Genomic DNA, 15,224 nt, shown 5'->3' with positions numbered 1-15,224 from the left:
GGGTGAAAGAGCGAACGTTGCTTTGGAAAAAAAAAAAAAGTAAGGCTTCCCCAGAGTTTTAATCGGCTCAGAGGGAAATCGCATCATCTGTGGAGGAGTGTGATGAAAAGGAGCCAGACAGGGTGAGGGAGTAATTGAAAAGGACAGAGAGAGAGATACAGAAAACCTGATGACAGTCTGAGGGGAAAAGCCCAGGGAGGGAGGTCTGTCATCGACCTGACAGACCAGGCGCGCGCACGCACGCACGCACGCACAATAATGCCTGGGTAATCAGTTTAAACCTGTGTGCTTGTGTTTTAACCCTGCAGCTGAGCTTTTTCTGGCGCGGACGGCCGTGTGTTTGGAGTCGTTCCTCTCCCTGGCTGTCTGTCTCGGGAAATTATTTGGGGAATTTTTCAAAAGCATCTCTGTAGCTGTAAATGAACGGGGCTGTCTCTAGAGCTGGGCTTAATGGGCTTGTATTATGGCCCTTTATGCTGTTAGCGGAGCCCTCTGTGTAACTCTTATGGGTTCTCTCTCACACTCTCTCGCAGACTCCCTGTCCCCCCCCATACTATCAAATCAAATCAAGTTTATTTGTATAGCGCTTTTAACAATAAACATTGTCGCCAAGCAGCTTTACAGAATTTGAACGACTTAAAACATGAGCTAATTTTATCCCTAATCTATCCCCAATGAGAAGCCTGTGGCGACGGTGGCAAGGAAAAACTCCCTCAGACGACATGAGGAAGAAACCTCGAGAGGAACCAGACTTGAAAGGGAACCCATCCTCATTTGGGCAACAACAGACAGCCTGACTATAATATTAACAGTTTTAACAGGTATAACCCTCAACTGTCCTCATGGGGCCGTCCTTCACAGGAGCGGTGCGATAAAACTCCGACCAGACACAGGGCACCAGGATGGATCAAGCAGGTCCGAGGGGCAGAAGAGGCCAGCATCTCAATCCCAGGATCAACATGTAACTCAGAGGGACAGATTGGGGGGGGGAGAGAGAGAAAACACGTTGTTAGGTATGCCCTAAAAATGACAAGTATTAAATCTGTGTGGTAGGCTTGCAGAGACGAGAGTCTTTACATCAGGCATAACACACAACAATGGCATGTTAATATGGTAAAATATATCATGACCTGCTCTGGCTGGATGCTTGATTGGGTGATGGGAGCACACTCCTCAGCAATGATGAGATGCAGATGGGACCCTTAGGGCTGGCCAAGACAATTCAGTTACATTTCACCGGGTCTGGGACATGCGACAGAATGTCTGACGGCCGATTCCCTGCAGGCTACGATAGCCAGTCGAGGTCTCCACCCTCTCCACCAAAAGATTTCCTGTTGACTCCATGTAACTCAGAGGGACAGATTTGGGGTGGGTGGGGGGGAAAGAAAACACAGGTGGTTAGGTATGCCCAATGTCACCTGAATAAGTAGGAACAGTATACATATTGCACCGAGTACAAGCAGGGACTCCGGCAACTAACTATGACAGCATAACTAAAAGGAGAGAGCCAGAAGGTAACACAGGCATGAGGGAGCCCCGGGACATAAAGCAGCCAGCCACTACACCGTCAACAAACTCGAGTGAGCAAGCGAGTGGGGACTGACAGCATCTATACATCCCAGTTTACCAAAACACTCTGTCTGAGGACCCTCCAGATCTACTCCTTTACCTCATAAACACCATTAACAAAAGGCTTGACTAAACAGATATGTTTTCACCTGTCCTTTTTTTTTTTGTTTGTTTCTTTATCACTCACACGATTCAAACCGATTTTCTTTCTGAAACCGTTGTTTCTGCAGCTGAGGTCGGTGTGATCAGTATTTATCATGATCAGTTTTAGCTTGCTGTTTGGTCTCCAAAGCTACTCCGTGACCTCTCTGACCTTCTGAATGTTGACCTTTGGTCAGTTGGGGATCACACTGCATGTGTTTGCCTTGCAGCTCTATAATGAGGAGATCCTGGACCTGTTTGACAGCGCCCGTGATCCTGGCAGGAAGTCCAACATAAAGATCCATGAGGACAGCAGCGGAGGCATCTACACTTCAGGAGTGACCTCGCGCCTGGTCGGCTCCGAGGAAGAGGTCTGATAGCTTTTGTGTGTATGTGAGTGTGAAAGAGAGGAGCGCCTGCTCGCATATTAGTGAGACTGTTTGTCTGGGGAAAAAAAAATGGAGTATTTGAATGAAAGAATCAAGTTAAAAAGTGAATGAATGAACTTCATCATTGAGTTTCGCATTAATGAGCATTAGAGTAATGTATACCATAGTAAAGCCTTGTTTCCGCCAAGGTTCCGGAACCTTCTCAGGATTTAAAAGGGTTATGTTTTTTCCCTAACAAGAACCACATGATTCCTGTTTTGCTTTTCCAAAATAATGCAGAAACTCAGATCATTATGCAAAATAACAGAAGTAATACAACCCCGATTCCCAAAAAGTTGGGACAAAGTACAAATTGTAAATAAAAACGGAATGCAATAATTTACAAATCTCAAAAACTGATATTGTATTCACAATAGAAAATAGACAACATATCAAATGTCGAAAGTGAGACATTTTGAAATTTCATGCCAAATATTGGCTCATTTGAAATTTCATGACAGCAACACATCTCAAAAAAGTTGGGACAGGGGCAATAAGAGGCTGGAAAAGTTAAAGGTACAAAAAAGGAACAGCTGGAGGACCAAATTGCAACTCATTAGGTCAATTGGCAATAGGTCATTAACATGACTGGGTATAAAAAGAGCATCTTGGAGTGGCAGCGGCTCTCAGAAGTAAAGATGGGAAGAGGATCACCAATCCCCCTAATTCTGCGCCGACAAATAGTGGAGCAATATCAGAAAGGAGTTCGACAGTGTAAAATTGCAAAGAGTTTGAACATATCATCATCTACAGTGCATAATATCATCAAAAGATTCAGAGAATCTGGAAGAATCTCTGTGCGTAAGGGTCAAGGCCGGAAAACCATACTGGGTGCCCGTGATCTTCGGGCCCTTAGATGGCACTGCATCACATACAGGCATGCTTCTGTATTGGAAATCACAAAATGGGCTCAGGAATATTTCCAGAGAACATTATCTGTGAACACAATTCACCGTGCCATTCGCCGTTGCCAGCTAAAACTCTATAGTTCAAAGAAGAAGCCGTATCTAAACATGATCCAGAAGCGCAGACGTCTTCTCTGGGCCAAGGCTCATTTAAAATGGACTGTGGCAAAGTGGAAAACTGTTCTGTGGTCAAACGAATCAAAATTTGAAGTTCTTTATGGAAATCAGGGACGCCGTGTCATTCGGACTAAAGAGGAGAAGGACGACCCGAGTTGTTATCAGCGCTCAGTTCAGAAGCCTGCATCTCTGATGGTATGGGGTTGCATTAGTGCGTGTGGCATGGGCAGCTTACACATCTGGAAAGACACCATCAATGCTGAAAGGTATATCCAGGTTCTAGAGCAACATATGCTCCCATCCAGACGACGTCTCTTTCAGGGAAGACCTTGCATTTTCCAACATGACAATGCCAAACCACATACTGCATCAATTACAGCATCATGGCTGCGTAGAAGAAGGGTCCGGGTACTGAACTGGCCAGCCTGCAGTCCAGATCTTTCACCCACAGAAAACATTTGGCGCATCATAAAACGGAAGATACGACAAAAAAGACCTAAGACAGTTGAGCAACTAGAATCCTACATTAGACAAGAATGGGTTAACATTCCTATCCCTAAACTTGAGCAACTTGTCTCCTCAGTCCCCAGACGTTTACAGACTGTTGTAAAGAGAAAAGGGGATGTCTCACAGTGGTAAACATGGCCTTGTCCCAACTTTTTTGAGATGTGTTGTTGTCATGAAATGTAAAATCACCTAATTTTTCTCTTTAAATGATACATTTTCTCAATTTAAACATTTGATATGTCATCTATGTTCTATTCTGAATAAAATATGGAATTTTGAAACTTCCACATCATCACATTCCGTTTTTATTTACAATTTGTACTTTGTCCCAACTTTTTTGGAATCGGGGTTGTAAACACTTGGGCAGTTGCTTGTATGACAACCTCATCAGTTCCTTATCTACAGAAAAGTACCTACTCTGGGGCAGACCTGAACTGTTCTGGTTTCTCCAGTTGAAATGTTCTCAAAGCATGAGTTCTTAAAAAAAAAAAAAGACCTGTATTCATGTAAAAGCTGGAAACCTGATTTAGGAATGTTTAGCTAACATCTGATCACCTTGTTGTGTGTGTGATGTCTGTTCAGCTCCTCCAGTGTCTGAAACTCGGCGCTCTGTCCCGCACCACAGCCAGCACCCAGATGAACGCCCAGAGCTCCCGTTCTCACGCCATCTTCACCATCCACCTGTGCCAGATGAGAGTGTGTCCTCAGGCTCAGCTGGTACGAATCAGGTTATTAATTACGTTAGGAGTAAACCTCAATGAGGCGTACTGCATGGAGGCGTTACTATTCCCACCCTGAGCATGATTCTTTTCCAATAATATGTCCTGAAGTGTTTTATTCCTCTTATAGTTTGCCAATGATTATAATTTTCTATTAATTAAACTATGACGCATCATACTTTGTATCTATCCCTGTGTCCGAAATCACTCCCTACTCACTATATAGTGGACGATATAGCGAGTTCGCCATTTTGTAGTGCTGTCCGAATGTACAGTGAGAATTATTACACCCTATATAGTGCACTCAAAATATCCCACAATGCATCATGAAAAGTAGCGTACAACCGATGGTCACTAACCAAAGTAATAGATCACATCATGCATCGCAGTCGTGCTGAAAGAAATCAAATCAAAAGCCTCAAATTTGATTTAATAAAAGGCAGCAGCAAAGAAGAAAAGAAAGCATTCAGCCTTGATTTAAAAGAACTGAAAGATGCAGCAGACACGAAGTATTGATTAATGTGGGAAATGCATTTATCACAAAAATACATGCATATATTTATTATTTTGAAAACCCACCAGCCGACTGATCTGGCACATTTTGATTGTGCGACAGTAATGACGTAAATAATGGAGCAGCGGACTAGTGTCCGAAAGTGTTTTTTTTTTTTTTTTTTCTTTCAGTTTTATCAATGAGCTCATTATATAGTCCTCTATATAGTAGTTCCCTGTGTAGGGAGTAGTGAACGAGTGAGTGATTTTGGACATGGGGCATGTTTTGTGGAATGTCTGCAAAACAAGTTAGTTGTCCCTTTCATTATAACAGATAAGTAGAAGTCATTCCCCCACCAGGCTTCCTCTCTTTTTTTTTTTTTTTTTTTTTGTAAATCAATGAGGCAAAAAAAAATAATCTTTTCATGCACCAAGACACTACAAAGCTCTTTGTCCTGAAGACCTCCACATGTTGGAAAAAGTTAGGCCTTCACTTTTTGTTATAAAAATGCTGACATTGGAGATTCCTTACAAAAATGCTAAATAAACTAGTGCTGTCAAAAATGTGTTATTATCGCGTTAACTTGACTCAATTTTAATGGCAATAATTTTTTTTATCGCGAGATTAACACTCTGTGACATGATGTAGGTTTTTCATAAGCTTTTGAAACTGCCAGGAACTTGGAACAGAGACTTTGCTTAGAAAAACGATAGCAGCTAGACTGTAATGCCACGCCCCGCACAGCCAGAGTCCTCTGCCCTCCCCCCAAAGAACCAGCGCGGGCAGGGTGCGCTAGCCTCGGGACGAAGAGCCACGGTGCTCGGCTTAGGTTTCGTTTTCCCATCGGCAGCTCCAGCCCGACTTTGCAGTGGCTGTGACAAGACGTGTTATGCTCTGCAATAAAAAAAAAAACATTGGTACAAAGCAAGCCCATTCACTTTATGCTGATAAGAGAATTACAATGGTTTCTCATGTGACAAAAATGTGCGATTAAATTGCGATTAATCGCGAGTTAACTATGACAGTCGTGACATTAATCGCGATTAAATATTTTAATCGCTTGACAGCACTAAAATAAACATTTCCTCACAGAAAACCTACATTTAACAGTTACTCCACAAAATCAAATCGTACGGGAGCTGATAGCCGACGAAGCGCATAGCGCCGAGTTGGCTATAAGCCATGTACAACGAGGTTGAGTGGAATAACTGTTTTATTGTATCCACATTGACTGGATTTTGAGAAACTGAGCATTTTTATTTCTTCAAATTCGATCAATAAAAACTTTGTACGAAACGTCCGACAAAATCATTTCCGCTTAGAATGGAAACAAACCGGCGAAATGAAAAATGCTATCATTTATAATAATAATTCTTGAAAAATAATAAAAGATATGTTCTTCCCATCAAATGCTCTTTGGCTGAAACCCATAAAGGCACCTGTCTGTTTGTTTAACCGAGTTCGAGCGTTTTTAAGAATGTAACTGGTGTGCCAGCCTCAGGTAGCGATTCCACAGTCGCGGTGTGGCGCCACTACGTACCGACGATGTAGGCGCTATGTTACATAACCTCAGTTCGCGATGTAATGCTCCGTAGTCGAGCGGTCTTGAGCGCTGTCCAGGAAAGGAGCAGATTTTACAACGTCGGTTTGAATCCTGGCATTGACGTAAAAGGCTGAGCTCAGCCCTGCACAGGTGTCTAGTATTTCATATTTTGTTGCCTTTGTATTTTTTTGGGTTTTATTTGTTTTATCTTGTCCTCAGGTGGTTCAACAATACGCTCCACCATTTTCTTCTTCTTCTTTAGGTGTTTTTTTTTGGCAATTGGCAAACCAACTTAATGGTGCATTACCGCCACCGACTGGGCTGGAGTGTGGAACAGGAGCTATTTTGGGGGGGTGGGAAACACCTATATTCTTTTAACTATTTCTATTTCTTTTAAATACTTGATAACAAAGTGATCTATCTGACTTGATATTTTATTTTTCTCTACTCATGGTATATGAGCTGATAGCCTTGTAGTAGAATAGCCAATCAGAGTGTGCGATTGCTCATATCCAGTGAATGTAGCTAGAATAATAAAGACCTTTTTTTAAATCCATTTTTGTGCTGGATTCACCATACAAGTGCCTTTGTAAGTTGTTGTTATAGTAACGATAACGCATTTGAACGAGTGCATTAATATAAAGCTGAAACTACCGTCAGACCTGCTGTTATAAAAATTAATCAGCACCTTCTGGCCAATCAGATTTGAGAACTGAATATATAATATAAACCTTCAAAAGGTGCTCTCCTCTCAGAATGCTATTTCTCCAGTTACTGATAACGGTACAAATGAATCCTTTAGATTAAGATTTTATGAAATGCCTTAGACATCAGTCATGTTTCTGTTTTCTTGATTTAAAGGTGAACGGGTCCGTGAGTGCTGAAGTGAACGGTGTCGCTGATGGCTCCATGTCCCAGGCTGAATACGAAACCCTCACCGCAAAGTTTCACTTTGTGGATCTGGCCGGATCAGAGCGGCTCAAACGCACAGGAGCCACGGGCGAGCGGGCACGAGAGGGCATTTCCATCAACTGTGGCCTGGTACACACTTAATTTAGACGAAATATCCGCGCAAGCTTTTTACACTCGCGTCATCATTTTTGTGTCTTGTATAGAAACCTTCAGGGAATTTAGCTTAATTTATTCGGAGTTAATTATCGCTAAGCGGCTTTCTGGTGCAGTCAGCACTTTCTGTTCATTGTGATGTGACAATACTTTGGCTTGCATCAAGATCGTTACGCTAGCCCTGCTGTCGGAAAAGGGCAGGCACGCCGGACATAACTGCGTTGTGAGAAAGCACTTTAAGATGAACAATGACTTTGGGTTTGGATCCGAGCCCAACGTTATTGTTTCTGTAACTCGTTTAAACAATAGTAAATGGAGGCCCCTTTAAAAGAGTTTAATCTTACTTATATTACAGGGGGTGTGATGAAGTGTGACGAGGTGTATGATTGTGTGTGTTACAGTTGGCTCTGGGTAATGTGATCAGCGCTCTAGGAGATCAGAGTAAGAAGGCTGGTCATGTGCCTTACAGAGACTCCAAACTCACTCGCTTGTTACAGGATTCACTTGGTGGGAACAGGTAACACTTGACACACAAACCTTCTCGCTGTGTCCATCCAGAAGCGGCATACACAGATACGCAGTCAGATGCATACTGTACATGTCCTCAGACGTTTGGTAAAAATGCCAGTGAACACAAACGCATATTTTCCGAGATTTCATTTGTGACGCAGTGTGCTTGCACATGTACAGTGAAGTCATTGTTACTCTCTCCTACTCATCTGAAGGTTAATGCATGCATGTAGTTGTTTGTGTGTGTGTGAAAAGTACATGACTCCATGCTGGTGATATTTAGCCCACAGTATGAGCAGACTGCTAACACACAGACGTTTATGAGCTGAGATGTGAGGAGGATTTCTGAATTTTAGACGAGTAAACATGGAGTAAACACATCCTCCATTCAAACACGGACAAGTGTAGAAAACTAGGTGTGTTTGTGTGCGCCAAATACCTATATTTTGATTTAAACCCGAAATAGGTGTGGCCTAAACCGGAACGATTTTGTGCATGTACACTACCGTTCAAAAGTTTAGGGGTCACTTTGAAATGTCCTTATTTTTGAAAGAAAAGCACTGTTCTTTTCAATGAAGATCACTTTAAACTAATCAGGAATACACTCTAGACCCTTTTCACGTGACGTCACGACAAACGCGGCCGCCATTTTGGACATGTACTACCAGTAGTTTACCACAGCCAGCATTGAGGAACGGCAGCAAAGAAAGTTTTTACTTTCAGCAAGACTTCCATCATGCCACTATATTGTTGTGCACCTGGATGTAGTAACCATCAACAAACAAGGCAAGGGTTATCATTTTATCAGATCCCGACGGAGAAGGTGGATAGCGGCCATTAACAGGAAAGATTGGCAGCCCTCGGCATACCAGCGCTTGTGTAGTGACCACTTTGTTGGAGGTAAGACGAATAAAATTAGCCAGAAAAGGCATTACATTGCTGTTAACATTCTGTGGCGGCGAGTGTGTAACTAAATAGGCTAAAATAACCCATTGTAACCTCTTTGTTCTTCTGTAGTAGCTATTGTTGACTAGCTAATGTCAACAACATAGTAGCTGGTATGTTACTGTAGCAATGTTTACGTTCAGTCATTTGAATGACTCTTAAAACCTTTCAGTCTCAAGTTTTTCCTTTACTGTATTTATTAGTTTACTGTAATTATGATCCGGCAGCTATTTACACCGGATCCAGTGTAAATAGCTGCCGGAGCCGACGTCCGAGGTTCCGGAGCGTGCTCCGGAACCTCGGACGTCGGCTCCGGCAGCTGTTTACCTGTACAGGGCTTAATTTGAGGGAGAGCAAGCCGGAGCGCGCTCCGGAACCTCGGACGTTGGCTCCGGCAGCTATTTACACTGGATCCGGTGTAAATAGCTGCTGGATCATAATTACAGTAAACTAGTAAATCCAGTAAAGGGAAAAACTTGAGACTGAAAGGTTTTAACAGTCATTCAAATGACTGAACGTAAACATTGCTACAGTAACATACTAGCTACTATGTTGTTGACATTAGCTAGTGCTAACAGCTAGCTGCTAGTACACTGCTACAACACAGACACCGACCCTAATAATACAGTTCTTGGTCATTGCCTGGTAACAGCAAATTTATAACGGGCCATGTCTCAACAGACTAAGAAGTTATTTCAGTGACATTTAATAACATTTTGTTTATCCTGAGGACCGAAAGTAAATGAAAATATGAACAAACCTTAGCTGTAATAAGATGGTGACCACCGGCTCCAGGGACGACCCGCTGATGTAGGCATGTTACCCAGCCTGACACAAAATATTTGTAGGCATCCAAACTCTTATACGCTTTCAGATCAATACCTGTGTATGGCGATGGGTTTTTAACGACATAGGTATACAGATCATGTGGGCCGAAGTCAGGTAAAGACGAGGGCTTCGTGTACTTCCGTACGTCAGTGAACAATCCTGGTGGAAGCAGGTAAACGTCGTTCTCTAAGCCTGCTAACCTCAATTTTTGCAAATACCTCTCCCTCTGCTCGCCCTGTAAATGCCCTACGTCGCTGGATAGTGAAGGTGTTTTCTGCATCTCGCTCCTTTTTCTTTTATGTTTTTCGTTTGTCGCCTTCCTCGCATTCAAACTGATTCGAGCCGAAGTCCACTACATGTCCAAAATGGCGGTCGCGTTTACGAAGGTCACGTGACTGAAAAGGGTCTATACATTGCTAATGTGGTAAATGACTATTCGAGCTAAATTCTACTAAGGCTACATCCACACGACAACGGCAACGAGATTTTATTAAAAAAAAATATCGCGTCCACATGGGCAACGGATCAGTAAAATATCAGGTACATATGGCAACGCAACGCTTGCTGAAAACGATGCAATACACATGCCACACCTCTAGGGGCGCTGTAAGACGGTCCCATCGGAGACATCAGAACAATAGAAGAAGTAGACGCATGCGCATAAACCCCTTCTACCCCGGTGTGAAGCACTGTCAGGAACAAACACACAACAACAAGAAGATGATGGCTGCGACTACGCGAGGAAATCGTGCCTTCTGTGTGTACAAATTAGTTTTATTAGTGTGCATAGTTTTATATAACTTTTATTTTCTTATTGTGTGAACATTTTGAAAAGCATTTTTATATAATTTATATAACTTTTTATATTGTGTGTGAACATTTTGAAAAGCAGTCTTATCCAATAAAAAAAAGAAATTCAAGAAATGGTTCAGTTACTTGTTTATTTAAAAGAAAAGCTGTATACAAAAGTGAATGCAATGCAGTGGTTCATACAAAACAGCGAGAGTGCTGCTTGTTCTAGTCATGTGGTTGTGACGTCATCGTAAACAAATCCGTTCTACTCATCCAGACGACTTCGCAACGGCGCCGTTGCCAGATTTTTCCACTCTGGAACCCGTTCTCAAAAAATATCGTTGTGGGGCACCCAAAACGCCGGTGCCGTGTGGACGCCAGGCCGAAACGATAAACAATTTTATCAGATTCACCTGAATCCGTTGCCGTGTGGACAGGGCCTAAATGTCTGGTTTTTGGTGCAATATCTACATAGAGGCCCATTTCCAGCAACTCTCACTCCAGTGTTCTAATGGTACAATGTGTTTGCTCATTGCCTCAGAAGGCTAATGGATGATTAGAAAACCCTTGTACAATCATGTTAGCACAGCTGAAAACAGTTGAGCTCTTTAGAGAAGCTATAAAACTGACCTTCCTTTGAGCAGATTGAGTTTCTGGAGCATCACATTTGTGGGGTCGATTAAATGCTCAAAATGGCCAGAAAAATGCCTTGACTATATTTTCTATTCATTTTACAACTTACGGTGGTAAATGTAAATACAGGGATCCCAGACGTCCGCTATTTAGCGGAATTCCTCTATTTTCTAGCGAAAGTTTTTTTTTTTTTTTTTTTTTTTTTTTTAAATCTCTTGTATATCCATTAAAAATATGTTTAAGTAAAATGACCAGCAGAATACGTTCTGATTTGGTTTGCTTGTTTAGCGATGTTTTCGTCGGCTTCGTTTGTTCTCGTTGACATTCGGGAACACTCGGAAGTTAAACTGATGTAAATACCGCGAGCAGTGTTGCCAGATTGGGCGGTTCCCCGCCCAGTTGGGGGGTTTCAAGTGCATTTTGGCGGGTTTTGAACATATTTTGGGCTGGAAAACGTCAGGAGTATCTGGCAACACTGGCCGCGAGACTGTACGCGATAGAACGAGAAAACAATATGGCTGCGCCCATTTGCTAGAAAACATGTTTTAACTCCGTTCGTGCTTTTGTTTCTAATGCGTTGAACTTAATTCAGAGCACTGCAGGAACATCAGAAAAGCAGAAGGAAAGATCAGAGAAACAAAAGCAGAGAAAACTGGAGGAAAGACAGAATGCACCCCAGAAAAGAGCATTAAACTCCTTTGCAGTGAAACCTTTCAAAAAGAGAGGTTTAAATCAAATATCTCCAGTATTTGCTGTACATATGTATATATCTAATATTACTGAATCATTGATTTCTGCTCATATTCATGATTTTTGAAAAATGAATGTGGCTTATATTAGACTAGTTTTGACATTAACTTGAAACAAATAAACAAATGAGATGAACTATGGATACTATTGTTATAAAAAAATCAGTGGAATATCTAGGCAAGTGTATTCTTCAAAGCTACATTTTCGTCTAATTTTTTAGAATTTTTTTTTGCCACTTATGTCATTGATTACAAAATATGGCATCAAATAGATACACATTATTGTTAAATTCTGTTGCTTTTCTATGTTAAATCTATGTAAAAAATGTGTTCTATAGCATCTTTAAATGTTAAAATCTCAACAGCTTCAGGCAGCCCCCTTGACCCCTGCTGATAGTTTCTTACATTCCTCTATTTTTTTTTCAATTACTGCTGGGATCCCTGTAAATAAAAGTGTGACTTTTCATGGAAAACACAAAATTGTCTGGGTGACCCCAAACTTTTGAACGGTAGTGTATGTGTATAAACGTTTCTCTGGTTCGCTCTTTTTCTCCTGCCTTGTTTTTATAGTCGGACAGTAATGATCGCCTGCGTCAGCCCCTCGGACCGCGACTTCATGGAGACACTAAACACCCTGAAATACGCCAACAGGGCGCGCAACATCAAAAACAAGGTGGTAGTGAACCAGGACAAGACCAGCCAGCAAATCAGCGCGCTGCGGGCCGAGATCGCCCGTCTCCAGATGGAGCTCATGGAGTATAAAGCGGTGGGTGTGATTTACGATGAAGAATTTCAATTGAGATTCTGATTCAGTTCCAGAGTTATCGGCATGTCTTATGAAGATGAGTGAAGGGATAAGGAAATCTAGCTGCAAGCAGCTACTGAGGGGCCAAGAACTACATAGTGCCACCTTGTGGTGAAATGACGCTAATATATTTTGTCTTCTTTCAGGATATGATCCTCAACGTAGCTTTCAATTTTTGTGTCGATGCAATGAATCACTGCAGAGATGTGACCTCTTATAGTTTTTTAGCAGTATATGACGCCAGTTCTCAGGCATGTACAGTGCATATCCCAATGAATCGCACGGCAAAGGAATGATGATTTTAGGTTAAGTAGTTTAATTTTGCTATAGGTGCTACTTGCCAAATACCGTTGTCATCGGATGAACAGCTGAGGAGGCTCTTGAAAAATAACGTGTTTTTTTTTTTTTTTAAAGGAGAACTGAAGGCAAATTTTTTTATCATCAAAAGTCCATTTATCTCATTTTCTTAAATATCGGAATGCATTTTTGATCGCTATTTTGTCACTGCTATAGCAAGTTATGAGTGTTTGAAATATGCTATGTAATATATCAGTCCATATGTCGAAGCAATGGCCGTAAACGAGATTCGTTGAGACCTGTGCGAGACATCGTAGAACGGAAGTAAAACGTACAGTGGAAATCAAAGCGACGAACATCTGCCAACGCTGTCAAAAGACGCACTCGCCCTCTTTCGAATGCTGATGTAATCAAGCTGGAAGTTTTGTTTGTTTTGATAGTCAGGAAAGTTTGAAAACAGTAGGCAGTAATCGTCATTGAAACTCATTTTTGTGCAATACTTCGTTTGGAAAACAGTTTTCAAAATGGCGGCACCTTGCACAAGTCTCGTGAAGATCACGCAGACAAGCGACGTGGATCAAACGAACTCAATTCAACATGGCTACAAACCGAATAGGCCGATAAGTATAATATTTAATTGCAATTAGTTGTCAATACGAGCCACGATATAAAGTTGCTAAAACCGAAAACGTAATTGAATAACACGTTAATTAAGAAATAAAGCAAGTTTAAAAATGACTTCAGTTCCACTTTAAGGGATGGAAATTCAATATGGCAAGAAAATGGCACCATTTTGCATAACCCAAAACCCAAAGATCCATGTGTAAAACGTATTTCATCTCTCTACCAAATCGTTCATAAGTTAAGCGCATAAATGTTCCTTAATTGGCGGGTGTAAGGACTATTTGCATTATACCTAATTAGTGCGCCAAATTTTGCATCTTTTTACTGTACAGTTTGAGAGGCCGCCATAGATTTCCATCATAGAATAATAATAATAAGGACAGTAACAAACACGGCAGGTGCCAACAAACCGATGGTGCTTCTGCCCTAATTAAGTCATAAAAACATGACGGCCTGCAGTGTTATAGGAAAATGATTAACCACAGATTTGAATTTATTCCTCTGTAACCGCACAGCTAACAAATAGTCTTTTGTATTTTTCTTACAGTGGGCGGAACGGTGGTGTAGTGGTTAGCACTGTCGCCTCACAGCAAGAAGGTCCGGGTTCGAGCCCCGTGGCCTGCGAGGGCCTTTCTGTGCGGAGTTTGCATGTTCTCCCCGTGTCCGCGTGGTTTTCCTCCGGGTGCTCCGGTTTCCCCCACAGTCCAAAGACATGCAGGTTAGGTTAACTGGTGACTCTAAATTGACCGTAGGTGTGAATGGTTGTCTGTGTCTATGTGTCAGCCCTGTGATGACCTGGCGACTTGTCCAGGGTGTACCCCGCCTTTCGCCCGTAAGTCAGCTGGGATAGGCTCCAGCTTGCCTGCAACCCTGTAGAACAGGATAAAGCGGCTAGAGATAATGAGATGAGATGAGATGAGATTTTTCTTACACATGAATTTGCTCGATGCTCACAATGTTTTATTCATTAAAGTGGAACATCATGCTTTTTTTTTTAAAATATCAGCAAATCAAGTCAGTTTGTGAGATTCCTTCCATTGTAACAGATAAAACAGTTGTCTCCTCATCAGGGCCCCCTTTGTCGTGTTACTGATGAAGCACGAAGTCTTCTAACCTGAAGGTTTTGCTTGTGGTGGAAGACATAAAGGAAAAGCTATACATCAAAGTGGTGATGGAGAGTCTCATCTCATTATCTCTAGCCGCTTTATCCTGTTCTACAGGGTCGCAGGCAAGCTGGAGCCTATCCCAGCTGACTACGGGCGAAAGGCGGGGTACACCCTGGACAAGTCGCCAGGTCATCACAGGGCTGACACATAGACACAGGCAACCATTCACACTCACATTCACACCTACGGTCAATTTAGAGTCACCAGTTAACCTAACCTGCATGTCTTTGGACTGTGGGGGAAACCGGAGCACCCGGAAGAAACCCACGCGGACACGGGGAGAACATGCAAACTCCGCACAGAAAGGCCCTCGCCGGCCACGGGGCTCGAACCCGGACCTTCTTGCTGTGAGGCGACAGCGCTAACCACTACACCACCGTGCCGCCCG

General features: G+C 42.3%; 1 protein-coding gene across 1 annotated transcript in view; it reads left to right on the top strand.

Annotated features, from left to right (window-relative positions):
- Positions 1-15,224, top strand: part of kif21b (kinesin family member 21B) — a 144,995-nt gene that overhangs the window by 59,997 nt on the left and 69,774 nt on the right. Inside the window, exons 4-8 of the mRNA XM_060910676.1 lie at positions 1,941-2,081; positions 4,250-4,384; positions 7,284-7,463; positions 7,889-8,004; positions 12,515-12,710. Coding sequence (XP_060766659.1) covers positions 1,941-2,081; positions 4,250-4,384; positions 7,284-7,463; positions 7,889-8,004; positions 12,515-12,710 — 768 coding nt within the window. The remainder of the gene's footprint in view (positions 1-1,940; positions 2,082-4,249; positions 4,385-7,283; positions 7,464-7,888; positions 8,005-12,514; positions 12,711-15,224) is intronic.

Source organism: Neoarius graeffei, chromosome 26 (assembly GCF_027579695.1).
Source record: "Neoarius graeffei isolate fNeoGra1 chromosome 26, fNeoGra1.pri, whole genome shotgun sequence".
NCBI classification, from domain to species: Eukaryota; Metazoa; Chordata; class Actinopteri; order Siluriformes; family Ariidae; genus Neoarius; species Neoarius graeffei.
The sequence above is the reverse complement of the archived record's forward strand: the minus strand, read 5'-3'. Positions and strand labels throughout refer to the sequence as shown.